Here is a 24,352-nt window from a genome sequence, read left to right as displayed (position 1 = left end):
AAGTTGTCAAAATGCTTATTGGCAACATCAAGTACAAATACTTTGGCATACTTCCCTTCTGTAAATTTAGACAGCAGAACTGTCTCTCCACAAAGGCTGCCCATTTCTGTTGAAAACTTTAGTACTTGTCTTTTTTTCTTTGAGCGACCTTTGTCTAAAGCGTTTCCATAATTAATTATTTTGACCCAACTGCGCCTGCGCACAGACTGCCACACCAAACTACGGCGACCCCACTAGGACAAACCGTCTCTGCTTCATTTGCATTGCCTGCACGACAGAAATCACATGTACAGCATGTCAATATGAGGGTTCTGTGACCCATATGCAGCCATCAAAAGAACCAGGTATGGGTCGCAAGCCATTGGTTGACAACCCCTGCTCTAGGGTCCTGCAACGTCACCTCTCTGGCAAGGAAGCCGCCTGAACAGGTGTGTGAGGTTGAGAAGTTCCGACTAAATAGACTTGCCTCTACACACCACATGAGCTCTGATACGCTCATCACGGATTATCCACAGCAAACAGCATACTCTGGCATAAGGGTGTCCACATGTGCACTTGGCACCAGAACACCAGAGGTCACAGTTTGATGATCAACTCTGTGGTCATGTCATCGGACTTTCAGCCGCATGTCTTGGACACTCGGATGAAGAGAGGGACAGGGATGTCAACTGATCCCCACCTGGTGATGAGTTGGGTCCAATGGTGGGGGAAGAGGCTGGTCAAACATGGAAGATGCCTTCCTGGTGGGGTGTTCTGGGCATGTCCCACCAGAAGAAGACCCCGAGGACAACCCAGGACGCGCTGGAGAGACTACATCTCTTGGCTGGCTTGGGGAGACCTCAGGATCCCCCTGGAAAGGCTGGGGAAAGGGAAGTCTGGGCATCCCTGCCAAAAGATACTGCCCCTGCGACCTGACCTGGAAAAGCAGTAGATTGGATGGATAGATGAAAATGAACAACCATATCACAGTAATCAAAGCTTTTTGTTTAAATCGTATTGACAGCACACAGAAGGCAAAACCCAAAAAGTTTCTTCAACTTCAGTGTCTTACAGGAAGCCTTTTTGAGTGGTGTCTGAGAATTTGTACCAACCCAATATATTCATAATATACATACAGTACCTCAATTTGCCCCCTCCACTTCTAAAATGCTGACTACACTCATTTGAGAGAGATAGAGACACTCGTCAGACGAGCGTCAAAGACCTTAATAATCAGCTCCTGCATATCAACAGTTCCCCATGCAGCACACAATAGATGCAGATACATTTAGTGCAGGATTTGACAGTTCAAAGACTTTGTACAAGGACTATGTGCTTAATCAACATGGGAAGTCAGACAGGACCATTTGTGTAACTTTCTGAAACATTTCTCCAAATAATTTTAGTTTCAGGATGAAGTATTTCAAGTACAAACAGCAAATTGTTCAGACGAAAAACACCCTTATTGGCATAGTCAGTTTATATATATTTTATTAAAAAATAAAAAAATTCATATACCACTTAGCATTTTTCCTCTGCTGTGGCAACAGTGCACCTTGCTAAACAATGTTAGGGTAGCATAACAGACTTTTGGATTCAGGACACTCAACATTTCAAGCAGATAAACAACAGTACCGGGATTAAATACTTGGTAGTTTTTAAATGTGCAGATGCTGACAAAAGCAGGGGATGTAATGACGAGATCAGTTAAAGTGGGCATTATGGCACTCAAGCATTAGAGAAGACAATTTTCACTTTTTTTGTCTTTATTTAGATTTTTACTGGCACTCCAGGGAACAAGCTGCAATAAGTCCAAATGCCAGACCTGAAGAGAAAAATACATAAAATTGAGAGAGTGACCAAAACATTGTGCATGTAGATTCAAGTCCTACCGGCAGAATCTTTTCAATAGCCCCCAGGGCTTGCAGTTTTGGCGGGTCTCCTCCAATGAGTTTTGCCAAAATGCTTGTAGAATGGCCAAAAGGGGTAACGGGGCTCTCCAGGGATGTAACGCGTTTGAGCAAACACAAATCGTCCTCGTTTGTATCTTGATCCGGAGTCAAAGGAATAGACTGGCTCTGGATGTGACACATGACTAAAGACTGGCCTGTAGTACAGTTCATCTCTGTCACTATAGCCGGTAGCGGGATGCCATTGCTCATCCAAATGAGGTGCCACAAACCCATTCTGCTCTGGCAAGTCACCATCAACTGGAGAACCAGCCTCATCGTCAGGGCCCCAATATGGAATCTCCCCAAAACCAAGATGTACATATTCTTTAGCCAGAGTTTGGCCATCATCACTGCCAGACTCTGCATTAAAACTGTCTCTGAGGGGAACATGTGACTGGGATGGATGAAAGTAGGCCCTTGGCAAATACCTAGACTCAGCTACTGGAGGAGGAATAGCCGCAGCATAAGAGCCATAATCTAAAACAAAGAACAATCATTAAGAGAACCAAAGTGACTTTGCAGTAAAGAAAAATGTACACTTTACCAGGTTGCAAAAGATTACAGATGATGCTGCCGATCAGCAGACACGAAATGCTCATCCTGTTATTTATAAAAAGAAATCAAACATTTACTTAAAAAAAAAAAAAAAAAAGAAAGAAAAAAAAAAAAACACTCACATAATGATGTTGGAGGAGACAGGATGATGTCAGGATATGACTGCAAACAGTGTGCATACAAACCCAGATTAAAAACGACAGTATTTTAAGAAATCGTAAGACAAGGACCCAACAAAGCCGTCGCATACCTGCTTGGGGCCCACCAAGTCACTTGCACAGGAGCCTGCAGTATCTGCAATTGCATGGCACACCCCAGGAGCCACATTTATGGGCTATAGTGGGCTTACACCACTTGATTGCTAACCACTAACACCTGGTCGGAATCAAATGTGACTCGCCCCCTTTTTCTTCTTCTTTGCCTTGACTTCACCCAATGTACTCTAGAGAGATGTAATAAGAATTAGGTGTCAGAGCTGTGGGACTAATTGCGAAAAAAAAACATTTCTGAATGTACTCTTTGGCCCATCACAATACGGGTTTACGGTGTGCACTTTCACGTGATTTTTTTTTCATTTTGAAAATCAGTTTTTAACATTTTTATTATATTGAAATACAGTACTAGATGATATTACTTTTTCCAAGTCATCTAATGTCTCGCAACAAACCAATCTGGTGTTGACTTGAATGTGATGATCCCGCCAGCCAATGAAGGAAGCCGAGAGAAATCTGGCTCCTCCTTTTGCCTCGCTTCCAGTGACAGTCGACAGTGACAAGCTAGTAAACTTTCGAAGACTTCGTGAATTATTTTTTTGGGTTACTTCCCCCACTGAATCGTCTCTATTTACTCTTATGATAGAATGAGAAGGAATCATGGTGGTGAATTCAGTTCACTGGTTTCGCAAATGTCTTCGTTTACACGATAATCCGGCGTTGCAGGAGGCCCTCAATGGAGCGAATACAGTCCGTTGTGTTTATATCCTTGACCCGTGGTTTGCTGGCGCCGCCAACGTGGGAATCAACCGATGGAGGTTTGCTACGTATTCGTTGATTCACAACGTGTATATTCACGTCAAGTCTTACCACGGTGTTTGTTTGGTTATACGACGTCTGGAATTGAGGCTCAGGCCTCCCCCTTACGTCAAGTAGCTAAAGCTAATTCAGGATTGAGAGCGTGCTATATTTACCGCATTTCACGTTATGTTCTTCGACGTTTAGTCAGTGCTTCGAAAAGAAAGCTTTGTTGATTAGAGTTATTATTATTTTTTAAATGACGGATATTGGGCCACTGACTGCTTAAATTAGTGATCGGACAGGTCTCACAAGCACTCGATTTCTTTAGATACAGTTTGGCTGTTTAAATAATACTGCAGGATTTGTTGTAGTTATTTTTTTAGAATCACATTTTACTTTATGGTTTACGGTGAGTGCGTTACATAAAGCAGAAAACGTCAAGTGGATGTTGCAATTTGGTGTAAATGTTATTCTAGATTTATGTAATGGATTTGCGTCGACGCGCTTAGTAACTTTTTATTGCTAGCCTCATTTGCGTAATTAATTAGTTACACAAACGAAGTAATATACAGTGTTTCTAATATGTGCGCTATAAATTAAAAATATAATCACTTTGCTGCAAATATTTTAATTGTGTCTTCTTAATTGCGTAAAAGACAGCAAAAATTTCCGGTATGGCGTATTTTATTTATTTCTAATGATTTCCAGGTAATTCCTTTTATTTTTGTCAAATTTACTTCTAAATTAATTTAGCAGAACTGAAGCATCCATCCATTTTCTCAGCCGCTTATCAGGAGCGCTGGAGCTAATAATCCACGCTGTCATCGGGCAGCGGCATGGTACTCCATGAACCGGTTGCCAGCCAATCGCAGGGCACATGGAGACAGACAGTAATACAGTCACACATAGGGGCAATTTAGAGTCTACAATGAATGCATGTTTTTGGTATGTGGGAGGAAACGGAAGTGCCCAGAGAGAACTCATGCAGGTACAGGGAGAGGGAGAGAGAGAACATGCTAACTACACACAGATGGGGCTGGGATTTGAGTCACAGTCATCAGAACTATGAGGCCAACGCTCTACAGCTGCGCCAGCCACCATACCGCCTGAAGCATCTATCATTTTGTAAAAATATTATGGCATGTTGTGTGACCATAAAGTCTTAATTCATTTTACATGTTTGGATTTAATTTGTTTAATTCCAGTCTAATGGCTCGCTTTTGTGCCTGAAGGTTTTTGCTGGAAGCGCTGGAGGACTTGGATTGCAGTCTGAAGAAGCTCAACTCCAGATTGTTTGTTGTCAGAGGGCAGCCTGCGGAGGTTTTTCCAAGACTTTTTAAGGTGTGTTCTGTGCACACCATGCTACTATTATATGGCAAGCAATGAATTTCTTTGTGATAGTGGTACAGTACCTCATCTTGTGGCACAAAAAAGTACCATTATATATTTTCTCATATACTGTTTGTTTAAACTTAAAAGTAAGATGAAAAAATGTGGACTACTAGCGCCAGTTATCCAACTGCTTTTAAAAGAAAAGGGTCATCACTCATGGCAAAGAAGTGGGCAACACCAAAGCAGCGTGGCAGTCCAAAGTGGCTGAATTGAATGTGAGATTATGGAGGAAGACGAAAGAGAAAATAATCCATCGGAAAGCACATTGAAGAATTTTGGGATGAGGGAGAGTTGCGCAGTTCCCAGAAATGGAGGAATAGTATGGTGTCAGGCTGCTATCAAAACAAGAGCTCGAACTACGTAGAAGCGAGTGTAATGGGCACATTAAATTTTTTTAAAAAAAGGTGAGCATTACGCTCGTTTATTTATGGTTTGGTTATCATACATAGGCATTTAAATACTGCCTCCATTATTCACGGCTCTTTGGTATTCGCAGAGTTTGGTGGTAAGGAACATAATGAATAGCGAGGGAACAACACTGTAGATCAGGGGTACCCAGACTCTTTCACCCCAAGATCTACTTTTCTAGCAGCCAGTCTCTTGCGATCTACTGGGGAACCGACGAGAAAGTAAAAGAGAGACCGTTAATAGGAGGCCACCTTGCTATAACGCATCTTTTTTGTGCGTGTTAGCGACGTATATGCCACACCTGAATCAAGCGATGACATGGATGATAGGCTGACATCAACATTCCCTCTAATTTTGTACGTCTGAGCAAACACTTAGCTTGTGAGTGCTCCCTTTCGCCACTGTGAACAACATCAGACGTATGCACTGTGGTCAGATCAGTGTCATTCATTAAAGTTACATGGCTCATTATAAATTACAGATTACACCATTTACATTCCCATCAGAGCATTAAGAGCAATTTAAACTTTGAACTGTAAATTTCAAAGGTCGCTTCTAATTTTGAAGCTGAATTATTGCTTTCAGAATATCTTCCGCAATGCATGTTGAAAACTGAATGATTCTCCCAAACAGTTTTAAGGTTTATGTTATGTTGCCTCCGATATTTAAAATACACAATTAGCTTTTTGTGCACTGTATTGGCTGTGCTTTCATCCTCGATCAGGCAGTGCCACGGTGCAATTTTAACATTACACACAATCTCATCCTCCACTTTCTACTTTGGCTTCAGAGCAGGCCTTTCTCACTCGAAAAAGAGAAAATCTCGTCTAGTTTCACCACTTTTTCATCTCTTCTTCACATGCGCCAACGTTCATGGCATCTTAAAGCAACCGCATTTTTTTTTTTTTTTTTTTTTTTTTTTTTTACTTTTGCCATCATTATGGAGAGTAAACATAAGCAGCACGTCTCGCTCATCTTTCCCCTACGTTGCCCAGACTGTGTTGCTAACTAAAGCACACATGACGTTGCTGCATGCACAAGGTTAGTACATTTCACCTTGTTGCTGTATGTCTTACAAGGCCATGGCACTTTTTTTGAAAGTCAGATAGCCATCAAAAAATGTCTGTACCACAAGTAACTGTTCCTTTTTATTGAGTCTATAATAGGTATAATACTTTCACATGTCGGGATTATGGAAACCACATGCTCAGGTATCATTTTTGATAGAAACAGGAATATTAAAGTCACATTTACAGTCACGTTCTGTTCTACACTTACTACTGTATTTCATTTATCCAACCTTCACAGGATGAATGGTTTCAATCAGTATTAAATATTTTTCTCATCTATCAACTGCTGTAGTGACAGAACATCATTAAATATATATGTGCCTTCAATATTCTCATAAGCTTTGTCAATCACTGACATGATTTTTAAAAACTCTGTGTTTCAACAGGAATGGAAGATGACAAGGTTAACATTCGAGTACGACCCAGAGCCATATGGGAAGGAGAAGGATAGCGCCATTATCAAGATGGCCCAAGAGTTTGGGGTTGAGACTATTGTCAGAAACTCTCATACCCTCTACAACTTGGACAGGTTTGCGACACATATCACATATACAGTGAAGCCCATAATGATTCATACTCGGGCCACATTTTGTGTGGAAACAAACAAATTTTATACATGGAGTGGATATCTTTGGTTGAAATGACATGAAAAATAGTGGTGGGTGGATTGATGCAAATATTGATTGAAGTCAGGATCTGTATCGGATTGATACAAGTGAAAATATTGATACTTATAGTTTTCCTCTTGTAAACAATGCTTCACTTTCATCAAATGGACTATGCCAGATTTGCTGTTTTTGTCTCAGACAGGAGTAGGCACAATTCACTCCTCTTCCTGCCTCTTGTGTTTCAGTATTGTGCCGGCACATTATTTAGGCATTTAAAAAAAAAAAAAAAAAAGCCCATAGTTCCGATTTCCTGACCGACCCCAAAAATTCCCGGCAACCTTAACATTTTTACTCTACTTAATAAATATGTCAGCGGCATGGTTCTCCACGGCCACATGCACTCACGTTTTTCACCCTGCTGCGGAAGCACAGAGTTAAGTCGGTTGTTTGACAGCAGCCGTGGCTTGTGCCACTTCTTTGTTCGCGCTGCTGCATCTTCTCGGGCCCTGATTATGTTGTGTATTTAAGCCTTGTTTTTCATGTCCATTGTTGCCAGATCATACGTATATGCATGTGTGTTCAAGAGCGTCAGCTAGCGTAATCATTTTGTCCCATCTCATAGTGTTACTGAGCCATATCAATTGAAGTTCCGTTTTCATGTTTTGTCATGTCCGATTTTTGACTTTTTTTTCATGTTTTTTTTTGGACCAAGCCTTTTGATTTTTGTACCGTTGCCCTGTTGGACTGTGTATGACCTCTGCCTGGGGAAAAACTCTCCCTAAAATTCACGCTTACGTCTCCGCTTCCTGCAGCTGGGTCCTACACTCTGCCTCATTTGTGACAAAATCAAGTTTATCATCCATCCATTCATTTTCTTAGTTGCTTATCCTCACCAGGGTCGAGGGAATGCTGGACCCTATTTCAGCTGTCAATGGGCAGGAGGCAGGGTACACCCTGCACTGGTTGCCAGCATATTGCAGGCAAACAGTGCACACTCACAATCACACTAAGGGGCAATTCAGAGTGTCCATTTAATGTTGCATGTTTTTGGGATATGGGAGGAAACTGGAGTGCCCGGAGAAAACCCGCACAGGGTGGTGGATCAGTTAGATATGAGGTGTGTTGAGGAGATAACACAAAACTGCACTCCAAAATATGACATTTTTGCTGTTCCAGCAATCATATTGGTATAATTCCAGTGTAATTCCACTGGCTCTCTTTGGTTATGGGCATGCACACAGAGTTCGGAGAAGCTGGAAAGATAAAGTACCCATCAGAAAAATGTCATGCTCCTGTGAGGTCAAACTGCTCTTTAAAGGTCAAGTGTCATGAAATGGATCATTTTTAGCATGTTATGAATGAATAAATGGCAGCTGGTATGGACACATCTGTTTTTTCACCACAAAAGATGATTTTGGCATATAAGGCTTTTTTTAACTCCCGCCATAAAAATCCTCACAAGGGATTTGTTTTCGACAAGAAGCAGGAAGTGACGTTGGAGGTAGTAGCGCGCTCAAGCGGACTTGTTTCTTTCTGTTAGTTTTAACTGTGGGAAGGTAGCTCGCTGTTCTTTTGTGCTAGGCAAAATGCCGGTTCGTTGCATTGGTGGCTATTGCTCGAACACTCGGGAGGATCTCGGCCCCTCTCATTCACGCACATATATTCTGTTTTACTTCAGTTAATCCTCATTCCTCTCCTTTTCAGTGCGTACCGCCATCTTTCTCATTGTTCCTCCGCCTGCTCCCTGCTTTCACTGCAGATCACTATCATCTGCGAATATCATGGTCAAAGGGATTTCCAGTCTAACCTCGTCTGTTAGCCTATCCATTACCACCGCAAACAGGAAGGGGTTCAGAGCTAATCCCTGATGCAGTCCCACCTCCACCTTAAATCTTCTGACACACCAACAGCACATCTCACCGCTGTTCTGCTGCCCTCATACATGTCCTGTGCTATTCTTAACATATTTGTCCGCCACACCAGATTTGTGCATGCAGTACCACAGTTCCTCTCTTTGTACTCTGTCATAGGCTTTCTCTAGGTCTACAAAGATACAATGTAGTTCCTTCTGACCTTCTTTGTACTTTTCCACGAGCATGCTCAAGGCAAATAGTGCATCTGTGGTACTCTTTTTAGGCATGAAACCATACTGTTGCGCTTAGAGACTTCTGTCCTGAGTCTCGCCTCCACTACTCTTTCCCATAACTTCATTGTGTGGCTCATCATCTTTATTCCTCTGTAGTTTCCACAGTTCTGAACATTGCCTTGGTTCTTAAAAATAGGGAATAGCACACTTTTCCTCCATTCTTCTGGCATCTTTTCGTCCGCTAGTATTCTGTTGAATAAGTGGGTCAAAAACTCCACAGCCACCTAACCACACTACTGGCACCAGTCAACATATTTCCATCGCTAACCTTAATCACCTTTAATTGCTACACACCCTTCCCCTCTCTATCCCTCTGTCTGGCCAACCTGCAGAGATCCTTTTCTCCTTCTTTTGTATCCAACCTGGAGTACATGTCGTCATATGCCTCTTATTTAGCCTTTGCCACAACACCCCAAGTCCTGCCTCTCTGAATACCTGGGCAGTAGTATTCCAGTCTTCTGGGAGCTCTTCCTGACCATCAAGAGCCTGGCTCACCTCTTTCCAAAAGGCCAACATTCTTCCTTTCTTAACTTCCACCACCTGATTCTCTGCTTTACCTTTTGTCTTCTTAATCTTCCTACCTACTGCTGGAGTCATCCTACACACCACCGTCCTATGGTATTGAGTTACACTCTCCCCCACCACTACCTTACAATCAGTAACCTCCTTCAGATTACATCTGCACAAAATATAATCCACCTGTGTGCTTTTTTTCTCTGCTTTTGTAGGTCACTCTGTTCTCTTCTGGAAATAAGTGTCCACCGCTGCCAATTACATCCTTTTTGCGAAGTCCACCACCATCTGCCCCTCAAAGTTCCTTTGCTGAATGGCGTACCTACCTACCAGTGGGGTGTATAGCTGCTAACCCTCAATTTTAAGTTTCATCATGATCACCCGATCTGATACTCTTTTCACCTCCAAGACATTCTTAGCCGACTCTTCCTTTTAAAATAACCCATTTCTCTTCCCATCTACTCCATGGTAAAATAATTTAAACGCTGCTCCTACATTTCAAGGCTTCCTCCCTTTCCATTTGCTTTCTTGGATGCACAATATATTAACCTTTCTCCTAATCATCATGTCAACTAACTCCTGAGCTTTTCCCGTCATACTCCCAACATTCAAAGTCAGGTCTGTGTATTGCTCTTGTTCTTCTATAAACTTAACCCACTTTCCTCCTCTTTTTTTTTGTCTTTGACCTACATTATCTGAATTTCTACCTACGCCTTGCAGATTAACAGTGCCGGCAGGCGTAGTTAGCCCGGGCCACGACCTAACCATTATTGAATTCGTATGATGAACGCTTATATCAGTTTTATGCTGGATGCCCTTCCTGACGCAAGCCTCTGCATTTATCCGGGCTTCGGACTGGCCAACAAGTAGCACAATATTGTGCTGGCCAACGGGCTGCAGATAGTCAAAAAGAAGAAGCAATCAAATAAAGTCAGCACATAAGAAAAAGTGCGTTAAACAGTTGCAGCTCATTCAGAATGCTGGAGCTTGGGTTCTGACGGGAACAAAGGTCAGAGCATATAACTTCCATTCTAAAGTTTTTACACTTGCTTCCTGTCAGCTTTAGAATAGATTTTAAAGTTCTGCTGCTCGTCTATAAATCACTAAATGGTTTAAGTCCTGATTATGTGAAGGAAATGCTAATGGATTACAAACCCAGTATGTATCTAGTATGAAATTCAGCATACAAATTAATTTGCTTTGCTTTGCGTTCGGCATTTCTGTCTATGGAGTTTACATTTTGATATTTTACTGTTGACAAGACTGCTAATATGTTATTTTTCATCTCGTTTCTATTGCTTGCAGGATAATAGAGATGAACAATAACAGCCCTCCTCTGACCTTTAAGCGGTTTCAAACCATTGTGAGCAGACTGGAGTTGCCCAGGAGACCACTCCCTTCCATCAACCAAAAGCAGATGGACAAATGTCACACTAAAATAACAGACAACCACGACCAGCTTTACAGTATACCTTCACTGGAAGAATTGGGTAAACAGACGTTACATTTGTGATGAAAGTTTCTTCTGTTGAATGATATTATGCATTAAAATACCATAATTTCTCATGTATGCCGCCATTCATTGTATATGAAAAACCTATACAGTTTCATTCCAAAATGCTACCACCACCTAGTGGTAATGTAAGCGCTACAGACTTTCATTCTAATGTCTCACCGCCATCTGGTGGTTGTTTAAAAAAAAAAAAAAAAAAAGTGGATCGTACACGTTCATTCCAATATGATTGGGGTACGTATTACTGCCTAATCTGGACAGTTGTGCTGCTGAGTTTAAATACCCTGTCTGAATTCTTATTTTTTTCTTTTAAACATTACTGAACAACAATTTCTTCATGATGATGATTTGTCTCAGAATAATGCTCGTCAGAAATACTTAAGTGTTTAATTTAACCGTGTTAAAATTTTGCCTGGTCTATCATGCTTTAAGAATTAGACCCATCTTCCAAATTCTGCCTGGTTAATCAAACTTTTGAACCCAACTAATTTCTCATTGACTAACCTAGAGGCGGCACGGTGACTCAGCTGGAAAGCGTGGGCCTCACAGTTCTGAAGTCCTGGGTTCTATCTCGGACCCACCAGTGTGGATTTTGCATGTTCTCCCCGTGCCTGCGTGGGTTTTCTCAGGGCACTTTGGTTTCCTCCAACATCCCAAAAACATGCAACATTGGACACTCAAATTGCCCCGAGGTGTGATTGTGAGTGCAGCTGTTTCTCGGTTTCCTCCGATTGACTGGCAACCAGTTCACGGTATACCCCGCCTCCTGCTCGTTGACAGCTGGGATGGGCTCCAGCACGCCTGCGACCCTTGTGAGGATAAGCAGCAAAGAAAATGGATGGATGGATGGATAAATAAAAGTAGGGCTGTGAATTTCAAATTAAGAGCAAGTAAATAATAACCATTATGTCTTCAAATAAAGTGCTTAAGTACGGAACAATTCTTTGAAAAAAAACAACAAAATAAAGATACTTTGTTTTGCTCACATGGGTAGAAGCAAAATCATTCATTCATTGTAAAAATGCATTATACTGTACATGGATAGAAGGGTTTTCCAGAATTTCAGTTCAGAAGTTCAGCTTGGGTGGTGCGTATTGTAAATGGGTGCGTATTATACACACGTTATTACGGCACCACAGATCTAGATTGAAGTAGTGCTTAACATTTGTGCATCAAAGTATTAAATATTCTCACTAATGATGGAAGAATTGGTTACAGGAAGTAGAGTCAAGTATAATAGAATGGTAAAGGGGCAATTTTTTCCTCTTTGTGCAAACTTTCACCGTCAATGTCTCCAGGATTCAGGACCGAAGGTTTGCCCCCAGCAGTGTGGCATGGAGGAGAGTCCGAAGCATTGGACAGACTCAACAAACATCTAGACAAAAAGGTAATCTACATGCATACATTTTACACATTAGATTGCTGCTATAACTAGTAGGGATTAGGACCTCTGCAATGCAGTTGTCAATGTTATATATAAATAAAAACACAACACAATGATATGAAAATTATGTTCAACCTACATTTAATTGAATACAAAGACAAGATACAGTGGTGGCCCTACTTACGAAATTAATCTGTTCCAGAAGACATTTCGTAGCGTGAAGCTTTTGTAAGTAGAAACACATTTTGCATGTAAGTGCCCTAATCTGTTACATCACCTTTTACTTTTAACAGTATTCAATGAACGTTTGGTAACTGAGGATATACTAATTGTTGGTTTTCAGGTGGAATTCTTTACCATGCTTGGTTGATGTAGAGCTTCAGCTGTTGAACAGTCCAGGGTCGCCGTTGTTGTATTTTTACACTTCATGATGCGCTACACATTTTCAGTGGGTGACAGGTCAGGACCGCTGTCAGGCCAGTCTAATATCCACACAGGGTTCGCACGCGGCCCTAAAAGTCCCTAAAAACCCCAAAATTTTTGAAGGTGCATTTAGGGGCTCCTAAAAGTCCTTAAAAATCCGTGAAAACTGGTCAAGCCCTTAAAAAGGCCTTAAATTAAAAAAAATCAAGGGGAGGACTTCCACCGCTGATTTCGCAAAGACTCTCTCATCTTCCGTTGGTATGAATCCGTTTCTAAAATATCAAGATAGTGAAGCATCAACTTCAGGCAGTAGTACTAGCAGTGCATGCGCACCTATAGTTGTCCAGCCAGAAGTCAGGCTTTATGAACGTAGTTCAATACACGAAGACGGACTCGTTAAAGGCAGAGATCCTGTGGACTTTAAAAGTGATCTGCAGCCATTACAGTTACAAATCTTGTGAAAATAATTCGAAAGTGTTTGCAGTCATGTGCCCAGACAGTGCCATTGCTAAAAACAACCACTGTGGGGAAAGGAAGACTTTGTACCTGGCTACATTTGGCATCGCTGCCCACTTTTCATCTCTACTGCCTCAAAGCCAAAAAAGCCACAATAGAGACTGACATATCTACGCTTACTGAGAAGGCTGACAGGCTGTGTGAGGAGGCAGAAGAAAAGAGGAATCTGAGGTTTATCACTGAGGTCAATGCACTCAGAGGCAGAGCAAAGGACAAGAGAGCCACTTTGGCTTAGAAGACATTTGTGTATATAGTTGCAATTGTAGTTAGAATCTGTTTTTCTGTAGACTGTTATGTGAAGACATTGACATTGGTCATATCAATGAGAACTACCACAAGGGGCGACAGGTGATCACTGTCACAGGTACTGAGGTACTGGAACATTTGATGAACCAAGAACGATTGATGGCACCATTGGGTGAGTCTTTTTTTCTTACTCTTGATTTCCCACGATGGCCCTAAATTTTTCGTGTCGGCCCTAAATTTTTTCCGTGTCAGCCCCTAAGAATGCCCCTAAAAAGCTCTTACATTTTTATGGTCAGACTGAGTATGAACCCTGCCACACTCTTTTACTACGAAGCCACATTGTTGTAATGTGGGCAGAATGCGGTTTGGCGTTGCAGTCACTCACATTTGACGAGCACGTTCGCACCCGCACGCCATCGCGCTCTCAAATCTGCACTGTCGAGCACGAAAAATCACGCGCGTAAAATTCAAGAGTACAAAAAATAGATATTGAAAGACGTTGCTTATTTTATGTAGTCTTGACATTAATTTACGTGTTTATTTCATAAACGTTAACAAAACAAGCCTGCTCCTAAACAATCGGTATTCACCCAGAATCAGGAAATGCAAGTTAACCGTACTGAGTATGTACGGAAGTGATGCCAAAAGCACATGTTCGGAGCTTCTTCACGTACAGCGAGTGGATTTACGTCGAATGTTATCAACATCATGAGCCATAGGCACCGCTGAGTTACATTGAAAACTTTTCTGGGCTATAACACAGGTATCGTTTCAATATCTAACTGTTATAAGTATGAGATTGTGATTAACTTTGACTTGATCTAAGTTCTAATGTTAGACTAGTCTGTCCATCTATCTAAATACAAAGTCATTTTCCCCCGTGGTACCGCGTTATATTGAAGTTGAAACCTTTTCCCCTCTCCATGCTTTAGGAAGATATAGATCAGGTGTGCTCAATGGTCCATCGTGAGGCAGTTTCGGTCGATCGTGACGTCGTGCCGGGGTGGGTTAGGGGGGTGAGAGACATCCATTTTTTAAAAAAAAATCTTTTTAGCTCCCCACGCATGTGCAAACAACGACAGTACAGGAAAATACGCTGTCAGTGTGTTTCCCCCCTATTTTAAGCTCTCGCTTAAGAAACCTTAACAAACATGACTATGGATGCTGCAGTAAAGAATGCAAAAACATATCACTTTCTTACGGAATGGGAGGCGGCAAACGTTTTCATGATGTCATTTTCGAAGAGCCTTTGCCTCATCTGCCAATGTAGTGAAATGTGTTGCGGCGTTTTGAAACTGTTAATAGAAAATATGACAGTCATTGCACTGAAAAGCAAGCTGAGAAAGAGAAAAGTGAACAAACTAAAATCCCATTTGGCTGCACAGCTGTCACTTTTCAAACAATATCGTTCAACAGCTAAAGCCGCAATGGAAGCATCGTTCCCGGGTTCAGTTCAGCAGTTGGACGAATCCTCTGACGTGAGTGACACAGCCTAGGTGTGCATTTTCATTCGTATGTTGTTTGGTCATTATAAACGTGAACTCAGATAGTTATAAAAAATGTTTAAAGTTCATTATGTTGTGTAATATTGACTCATGCGGTTATGCAGGGCACACAAACATACATTTACACATAAAGAATCCTCAATATACTTTAAAATAAATGTATTTTGCATTTTTGTTGTGGGTAGAGATCTTTGTGACTTTGTCATTCTTAAAAAAAGTCTCCCCCCCAGCCCGATCGCAAGAACTTGGATTCTTGAGAAATAGATCTTAGGGTAAAAATGTCTGGGGACCCCTAATATAGATAATACACTGCTAACTTTCATCAATGGATTGACAATAGTAAATTACGCAAGATTATAACAATACATCATGATGAAATAAAATGATTTGATTCATTTTGAAAATGAATGTCTATTGACCTCTTTAAAAATGTCTCTCAATCTGTGCAATGTCAATACATAAGGATTATGGTAAAAGGTAACAACTACATACATAGGTATAACAACTCAGTAAGTTATTTTAAGGTCTCGAGATTCCATCCCTAATCACACTTGCATCTTTATATCTGTGGGCATGACTGTTGAACCACATCCGTAACTTTATATCTGCGGGAGTGACTGACCACACCCGTACATTTTTAAATGTGAGTGACTGGGGTTGTCTTGCTGAAATAAGTAGGTACCTTTCAGCATTAATGATTCCTCCACCGATGTTTACGTTAACCTTTCCATTGGCACGAACACATTCCCATAGCCTCGCAGATGCTGGCTTTTGAACTTTGCGTCCTTTGGACATTAGGACACAATGTTCACAATTTCCCCAAAAATGTGAAATGTGGACTCATCAGACCACAGAACACTTTTCCATTTTGCATCAGTCCATATTAGATGACCTCGGCCCAGAGAAACTGGTAGTGTTTCTGGGTATTGTTGATGAATAGGTTTTGCTTTGCACTTACTGATGTGGTGCTGAACTGAATTGACTGACAATTTTTTTCTGAAGTGATCTTGAGCCCATGTGGTGATATCCTTGACGCAGTGATGTTTTTTTTTTTTTTTTTATGGCATGCCGCCTGAGGGATCGCTGATGACAGGCATTCAATGTTGGTTTTTAGCCTTGCCGCTTACATGTACTGATTTTTCCTGATTCTCTGAACCTTTTGATGATGACATGGAAATCCCTAAATTCCTTGAAATTCTAGGTTGAGGAACATTGTCGTTAAACTATTCCTTTTTTTTCATGCACTTGTTCAAAAAGAGGTGAACCTCACCCCATCTTTGCTTGTGAAGGACTAAGCACTTCAGTGAAGCGCCTTTTATACCCAATCACGGCTTGTTCACTTGTTCCCAGTTAGCCTGTTCACCTGTGGGATGTTCCAAACGGGTGTTTGATAAACATTCCTCAACTTTCTCATTGTTTTTGCCACTTGTCCCATTTTTTTGGGAACACATTGCAGCTATAAAATTACAAGTTAGTGATTTGCTAAAAACAAGGTTCTTCAGTGTGAACAATAAATATCCTGTCTTTAGGTATTCGCTTAAATATATGTTGAGATGGTTTTCAAATCATTTTATTCTGTTTTAAATTGTCAGCATTCAATTATTCTCTGATCATGCAATCCTAGTACTTTTTTCCATTTGTATTTACTACTAGTAAATCTACTGGCTCTTGTCTTTGAAGAAAATATAAATTAAATGTTTACATTTTTGACTGTTTTTTTGTGTGCAGGTGTGGGTGGCTAACTTTGAACATCCTCGGGGGAACTTATGTTCACTGTATGCCAGTCCAACAGGACTGAGTCCTTACTTGCGCTTTGGTTGCCTGTCCTGCAGGGTCCTCTACTACAACTTGAGAGAGCTCTACATGAAGGTACTAGCCATAGCTGGCACTAGTTTGGTCCACTTTCTTACCTGTTAAATCACAATGCTTTCTCTCCACTCGCTTGTTTGCTATTAGCTCCGAAAGCGTTGCAGTCCTCCTTTGTCCCTGTTTGGTCAACTGTTATGGAGGGAATTCTTCTACACTGCTGCCACCAACAATCCAAACTTTGACCGTATGGATGGAAACCCAATTTGTGTTCAGGTGGGCAGAGATCAACTAACAAGTTACACTGCGATTTCTGAGAACCGATCAAGTAAACATTTGATGGAAAGGAATCCGACGTCTTACCAATGTGAATATGAGGACAGTGTATGGGCACAGATCACTTTCAATTTAGGGACGCACATGTCATGGAAACAACGCCAGCCCTGGATCTGTTCGTCTCTGGAACCTATCACAGAATACAGTAATATTCTGCTCCATTGCGCTTCTTGCTTCACGGCTTCGCTATATTGGTGATTTTTATTATAGTGGTTACTCAATACTTTTTACTGTTTAGGCAATATTTCTATGTTAGCCAATGCTCTTGCTCGCTATCAGTACCGTATTTTCTGGACTATCAGTCGCTGTTTTTTTTTTTTTTTTTTTTTTTTCATAATTTTGCCCGGGGAGCGACTTATTCTCCAGAGAGATTCTCATGTGATGACATTAATACAGTACATCCGTCCATCCATTTTTCAAGTCATTTATCTATTTTCACACTGACAACCATAAGAGGGCACTCTAGGTCCGTGTATCTGACGACGGATGGAGAGCACAGCTTCCGGGTGAATCAGCCATCCAACTTTCCGTGAAGTCATTGGATGGCTCGACAAAGTATGGGCTTCCATGACAAATAAAACCATCCTGTCAAAATTCAGAAAGGCTAGAATAGGGTATTTGTAACTGCCACTGACGATGAGTCTGATGTAAGTGACGTAGAAGAGGACGCGGCGTGTCGTCTGCCTTTGGAGTTGGTGGATTTGTTTAAAAGTGATACAGATGATTAAGATTTCATTGGATTTTACTTACCGGACATTTGGAGTGACACGGATCGTTTTGGTAAACTTCTTTGTATGTTATTTATGCGATAGTTATTGGAATAACCCTTGATGTTATGTTAATATACCAGGCATGTTCTCAATTGTCATGTAACGTAAGCATACCATTCAGCCTGTTGTTGCCTCTAATCTATTTTTATTTTAAATTGTTCGTCATTCAAATTTTTAATGTCTGTTCTTGGTGTTGGATTTGATCAAATAAATTTCCCCCAAAATTCGACTTATACGCAAGTGCAACTTAGATATGATTTTATCTTGGTTTTTATGGATTTTATGGGTGTTGCGACTTGTACTCCAGAGCAACTTAGTCTGGGAAATATGGTATATTATGTATTTAGGCAAGCAATGAGAGCAAATTTAAAAAATATATACATTTTCCCCTAAACTTTCAGGATAAATGATTGTTGTTTTTCTTTTTTAGGACACTATTATAATATGTATTATAGTATTAAAGCATAATGAACACTTGTACACAGTACAAATTCTGCCCTGGTAATCCAACTTGAGCCCAACAAAGTATGGCTACATTACACAATAATGGCAAGTAAAAAAAAAAAAAAAGAGGAAAAAGTTATACATGTTCAATTGAAGTGTTGAACTTAAGAACATTTGTTCGAATGTCCCCTTTTCGAATCGTGACACAACAAAGTCTCAAACAATTTTACATTGTTTTATTTAACAAATTTAAACCGAACCGTTTTAGAAGTTGCCTTTGTTTGAAACCTTTGGTTTGGTTCATCACGGCATTTCGCATTTACTTTTAAACAGACCTGGTAGTGGAAACTTTCCACTAAACAGCCTTTGTCCATCTTCACTTACAAGGGAAATCCAGTGGTTTGCATTAGCAATGTATCCAATAGGTCATGTAATATGGACTCTGTCTTGACAATGTGATGTTAAATCTTCTCTCATTTAATAGTGTTTTGAAAAGATTTTTATCGACAATTATGAAATTTCAGGGGCGCTGCTATTTTCGCGAGTCACATGACCTACGTGGGCGTATGTGTCGTGTTACGTACCGTTCCAAACGCTTGATTACATGGGACACCTTTATGCCCAGCACTGATTTCTTGGAGTTATCCTCATCTGATGAACAGTAACGGTTGTTCGGGAAAATGGAGGAATACTTCCATACATCTGCTGTAAATAATGTTCCATATTCGGATGGTTCTTCGGGCGGAATGACGTGTAGTCTGACGAGCTCCCCGGCCGAGTGGGCTCCTGGCTCGGCGGGAAGCGAGTTCACGTCTCTGCCACTTGGCGGAGCGAGCTCCACGGCTGAGCAAGCTCAGCTCATGGCTCCGCCACTCGGTGGCATTATTTACAGCCACAGGTTCAAATCTCTATGGAAATATTCCTCTGTCTTCCCGATCAACCGAGCTGCTCACGGCTGTGTGTGGAAGTATTCCTCCGTCTTACTGATCAACAGATACTGCTATTTCTCCATCAGATGAGGATAAATCTGAGAAATCAGCGCTGGGCATAATGGTGTCCCATGTAGTTGAGCGTTTGGAACGGCACGTTAACACGTCACATACGTCCATGTGACTCGCTAAAATGGCAGTGCCCATGAAAATTTGTAATTGTTGATTTTAAAAAAATCTTCTCAAAACACTATTAAATGAGAGAAGATGTAACATCACATTGTCAAGATAGTCCATATTACATGACCGATTGGATACTTTGTTAATGCAAACCACTGGATTTCCTCTTTTAAATGGTTAGCATTTTAACATTTTGTGACATATCGATACATTAGGTTCTATGTTGTAGATTATGATCTTAAACCAGCTGACTAGGAATAAGACATATTATTTGTAATACTACAAGTTTTGTAATTGTTCACTTTGTTCAAACTAAAATGAAGTGTGTGTGTGTGTGTGTGTACATATATATATATTGCAGGGTTTGCTTTCCTTGCCCTGTGTGTGAGTGTGTGCATATATATATATATATATATATATATATATATATATATATATATATATATATATATATATTGCAGGGTTTGGTTTCCTTGCCCCTCGTGAATAGTGAAAATCTGTGGATAATGGATGCAATTTTGAAATGCCTATATTGGATATCCATACACTAAAATATGCTTCCCGAATTCTTAAGACAGTCAAGGATGAGAATTTTCCACCGATCGGCGGATTTCTGACTTTTTCAGACCAAAATGACCATTCTCGAGATAAGCGCAAATCCGTTGAAAAAAATTTCAGGGGGGGTAGGGTAGGGTACCGTGCGCCTGCCTCTCGGTGGTGGGCTCTGAGCTGCAAGTTCAGCTCAGTGCTAGCACCAGCACTACTATCATATGCCGTTCTAACTTGCTCGGTAGTGTAAATATTTGCATTTTGCGACATAAACATTAAAAGTCGTTTGCGGCAGATTACGCGATTGGACAACAGAGTTATACAGTATAACGATCCAATCGTGTTAGTGGTTAATCGAGTTTCACCATTGCCATGTACATGTGTTCTCGGTTCTCAGAAATCGCAGTGTAACTTGTTAGTTAGCCAAGTGATAGTGTGAACTGAGCGACGGTGTGTTCATAGTTTTAGGATGGCGAAAATGTTAGAAAAAAAGGATGAAGATCGAGCGAGGGCAATTGACAAGGATGCTGGAATCAAAAACTGTTTCAGACGGGCATGGCTTGAAAAAAGTGTAACCGTGCAGATAGGACCAAAAACGGTATGTCTAACCGAACACATACAAAAAGTGGACATTCCCAGCAAAGTGCTGTGCACTCTGTGTTCCGATAGGTGCTCAACCCCCCGCCCCCATCGACACACATTTTCAGTGTTTTTCCAAGTTGGTCATTCTCAATCCCTGGACAGTATTACTAATTATTACAGGAATAATTTAGTAATCTGTGGTAATGATAAAGTAAAAACATTTTAATTTTGTAGTGATAGTTTTTAACATGTTAATGCTAGCCATGTAAAATTATGATGGGCCATATCTGGCCTTGAGCTTTGATATTAACACGTGATTAGTAGGTCTATAAGGTAGCACAATTGAGTAGTGGTTAGAGTAAATTCCTGGGTTTAAAATTTTTCATTTCACTTCAGTTGGCAACTGGTCCATGCTGTACCGCGCTTCCTGCCTAAAATCAAACGGGTTAGACTTAAGATTTGTTGCGACCCTAATGAGGACAAGCAACATAGAAAATGGATAGATGGAAAGACAGTGGGCCTGTTAGTTTTTATTTTTTTTTAACCCCAGAACAGGTGGAATTAATTTATTTTGAGGCAGTGCAAGGATAAAAAAATACTAATGAGCAACTCCTCTTCAGATTCCATGGGATCAAAATCCAGAAGCATTAGCCAAATGGGCTGAGGGCCGGACTGGATACCCCTGGATTGATGCCATCATGACCCAGCTCAGAGAGGAGGGCTGGATCCACCGCTTGGCTCGGCACGCTGTGGCTTGTTTCCTCACCAGGGGTGACCTGTGGATCAGCTGGGAGAGCGGCATGAAGGTAGGACTGGGTCTGAAACTTACATGACTGCCAAGTACTAATGTAATACATGGAGGGTATGGCACTAGGAATTGTGTGATGTTCCTGTAGGTGTTTGAGGAGTTGTTACTGGATGCAGACTGGAGTGTAAATGCTGGCAGCTGGATGTGGCTGTCTTGTAGTGCCTTCTTCCAACAGTTTTTCCACTGCTACTGTCCTGTTGGTTTTGGAAGAAGAACTGACCCAACAGGAGATTACATCAGGTAGGAAGTTGTACATTGAACCACTGCATATTTGTGTGAATTTTTATATTCACCTAGATTGCAGAAGCTTTATTGCTTTGCTGCCATCTTGTGGCACTTTGATTTCAAGGAACTGTATTAAAGTGAGTTGAGAAGCTACATGTATTTGGTACCATATTGGGGCATCTGTCTGCAATGACCGTATTAACCTTTTTTGTTGTTATTCACAAACTTATTTTTGGTAAGGGTCAGCCCTTTCACCTGATAAATCACTAGAGTGATTATGCCACTTTTCATATTAAATCTATGGATTTAAAAAAAATATATAACACAGTAAAGCTGTTTAAGCCACTAATGATATTTTAATACATTAGTTAAAAGTAGTATTTAAGGTAAACGATTTGTTTCTACAGGCGCTACATCCCCATTTTAAAGGACTACCCAAATCGCTACATCTACGAGCCCTGGAACGCTCCAGAGTCAGTCCAGAAGGCGGCAAACTGTATGGTGGGGGTGGATTATCCGAAACCAATGATCAACCATGCAGAGAGCAGCAGACTCAACATTGAGAGGATGAAACAAGTTTACCAGCAACTCTCACATTACAGAGGACTCAGTAAGTCTGTTTTGATTTATGTATGACTCGTGTATGAGCCTCCTAGAAGTAAATATAAATTTCACAAAGATATTCTTTATGGATTCAGAGAGGGAACATCCATGTTACAGCAGGTAAAAAAAAGAGAGATAAAAGTACAGAGATAAAACATGCATTTTTTTTTTTTTTAACAATGCATCTCTTTCAAAACATAAAACCAGTCTGTAACCTCTAAACAGTGCTCCAGTGTGTCCTCTGACTCTTTAGACTAAACAGTCCTTTACTTTGCCACTTGCTATTCCATAGTAGCTTGTTGGTGGTTTCAATGTTTAAAGTTGTGGATAGGTTCCCCTGGGAGAGAGGGGAAAAAATATACTCCCTTCACATTGGCTAAAAGGATGTCCAGAATTTTTATTCCTCCTGTATTTAATAATGTAGCTATACAATATAGCTATTGTTGGAGGACGCTTTTTCCTCCGTGTGTTTGTTTAATTTCGGGTAGTGAGAATGTTGGTTATCCAAATACAGGCTGGAGACTATGAACAGTTTCTTCGAAGCTTTTACTTACAGAATATTCCGGGCACAAATGAGTGACAGACAATGGCTGTAGCAGATCACAAGTGCAAAGATACAGATGACTTGCAACATTCTTACACTATCATAAGGATCCGCATCACAAAAGTATGAAAGGAAAATAAAGAGCATCACAAGAGAATCGCATCATAAAATAAAGAGCATCACAAAATATCTGCATCATAATGACTAAACCAAATCTATCTGGTAATAACAGGCACATTCCTACGTCCTGGTCTCTAGTAAACATTTCAGCAAGATTCACTTAAGGTTAACTGATGAGTTGGCAAGCTTCAAACATGAGTTATACAGTCATGACTAAATATGAGCAGAAGACACACTTCACTATATTGCAACACTAGCTTAAAACATATGATAGCATACATGCATGCTATTTAAATACTTCAATAAAGTACAACCGAACTCCGTTTTGCTCCCGGTGTCTTTTTAACAAAGTTATATTTTGGTTAATCCTCATCCACAAATCCATCAAACTCCTTATCTTCCGTGTCCAAAATGAGCTGGTGGGCAAGTTCTCCATCAGATACGACAGGTTCCCTCTCGTGATTGTCATTGTCAGTCTTGTTGCTGTGTGACTCCTCAAATATGGGTGGAAATAAATAAAGGTACTAGCAGCGTCATCGTCCGGGAGGGGCTGGTGCATTGGCCCTGAAGGGGGAGCAATTCATCCATTCTGAAGGGCGGCAGTAATCAAACGCTGATACAGGGCTCTTTTCCTCTGGGATGAGTTGAGCTGGGGCGCATTTGGCTTCTTCAGGACCTTGGGGTTAGACTACCTGGTCTGGAGGATCTGCCATCATATACCATTTTAAACCAGTTTAGTTGTACAAGAGTCAAGAACACCGAAAAGGCGAAGACCTGCATTGCCCGCAAACAAATCACCCATGTTCAATTCAGCAAGTTATCAATGTCCTGAAATGCCTCGCTATAGATCTCTTCCCCTGATCTGTCATAGTACAGAGTGCAATGCATACAATCAGTTACCGTATCATAAGATCTGAGGTTACGGACCCAAGGTGACCAGAGAGTCCAAAAGTGCTTAGCCTTGAGTCAACCACTGGAGTCAATATCCACTCTTGCCCAATAGATGTCGGCAGTGGCGCATGCCACATGGCGTTGTTCAACAAGCGGAAACTGGGAGGCGGCACCGGAGGCAGAGGCGGAGCAACAGTAGGGGTTACCATCCGGAAATTCCAGGATAAGTCCATTAGGCCTGCATTTGATGAGAGGGCACGTGGCGATGAGCTCTCTGCCCAAGGATTAATTGGATAGTTAGGGGCAAACTCAAAAGAATGCAAAAAAAGTCTAAAAAACATT

General features: G+C 41.0%; 1 protein-coding gene and 1 long non-coding RNA gene across 4 annotated transcripts in view; one reads left to right on the top strand and one right to left on the bottom strand.

Moving 5' to 3' along the window:
- Positions 1-1,452: 1,452 nt before the first annotated feature.
- On the bottom strand, positions 1,453-2,858 carry LOC133502306 (uncharacterized). The gene is made up of 5 exons (XR_009795435.1): positions 2,737-2,858; positions 2,609-2,648; positions 2,476-2,531; positions 1,872-2,408; positions 1,453-1,804 (listed from the first exon to the last, which is right to left on the bottom strand). It is a non-coding gene; the product is annotated as an uncharacterized LOC133502306 (long non-coding RNA).
- A 62-nt stretch (positions 2,859-2,920) lies between these two features.
- The window catches only part of cry2 (cryptochrome circadian regulator 2), a 37,661-nt gene continuing 16,229 nt past the window's right edge, over positions 2,921-24,352 (top strand). For 2 of the 3 annotated variants that reach the window (XM_061822955.1, XM_061822954.1), the window contains exons 1-10: positions 2,921-3,516; positions 4,732-4,840; positions 6,756-6,898; positions 10,942-11,126; positions 12,448-12,536; positions 16,952-17,092; positions 17,180-17,305; positions 21,440-21,625; positions 21,716-21,867; positions 22,260-22,462. In XM_061822955.1, coding sequence (XP_061678939.1) covers positions 3,359-3,516; positions 4,732-4,840; positions 6,756-6,898; positions 10,942-11,126; positions 12,448-12,536; positions 16,952-17,092; positions 17,180-17,305; positions 21,440-21,625; positions 21,716-21,867; positions 22,260-22,462 — 1,492 coding nt within the window. In that variant the 5' untranslated portion in view covers positions 2,921-3,358. The remainder of the gene's footprint in view (positions 3,517-4,731; positions 4,841-6,755; positions 6,899-10,941; positions 11,127-12,447; positions 12,537-16,951; positions 17,093-17,179; positions 17,306-21,439; positions 21,626-21,715; positions 21,868-22,259; positions 22,463-24,352) is intronic. The other variant, XM_061822953.1, reaches the window with a different exon arrangement.

Source organism: Syngnathoides biaculeatus, chromosome 6, assembly GCF_019802595.1.
Source record: "Syngnathoides biaculeatus isolate LvHL_M chromosome 6, ASM1980259v1, whole genome shotgun sequence".
Classification (NCBI taxonomy): Eukaryota; Metazoa; Chordata; class Actinopteri; order Syngnathiformes; family Syngnathidae; genus Syngnathoides; species Syngnathoides biaculeatus.
Note: the sequence above shows the minus strand (reverse complement) of the source record. Positions and strands in the feature narration are given on the sequence as shown.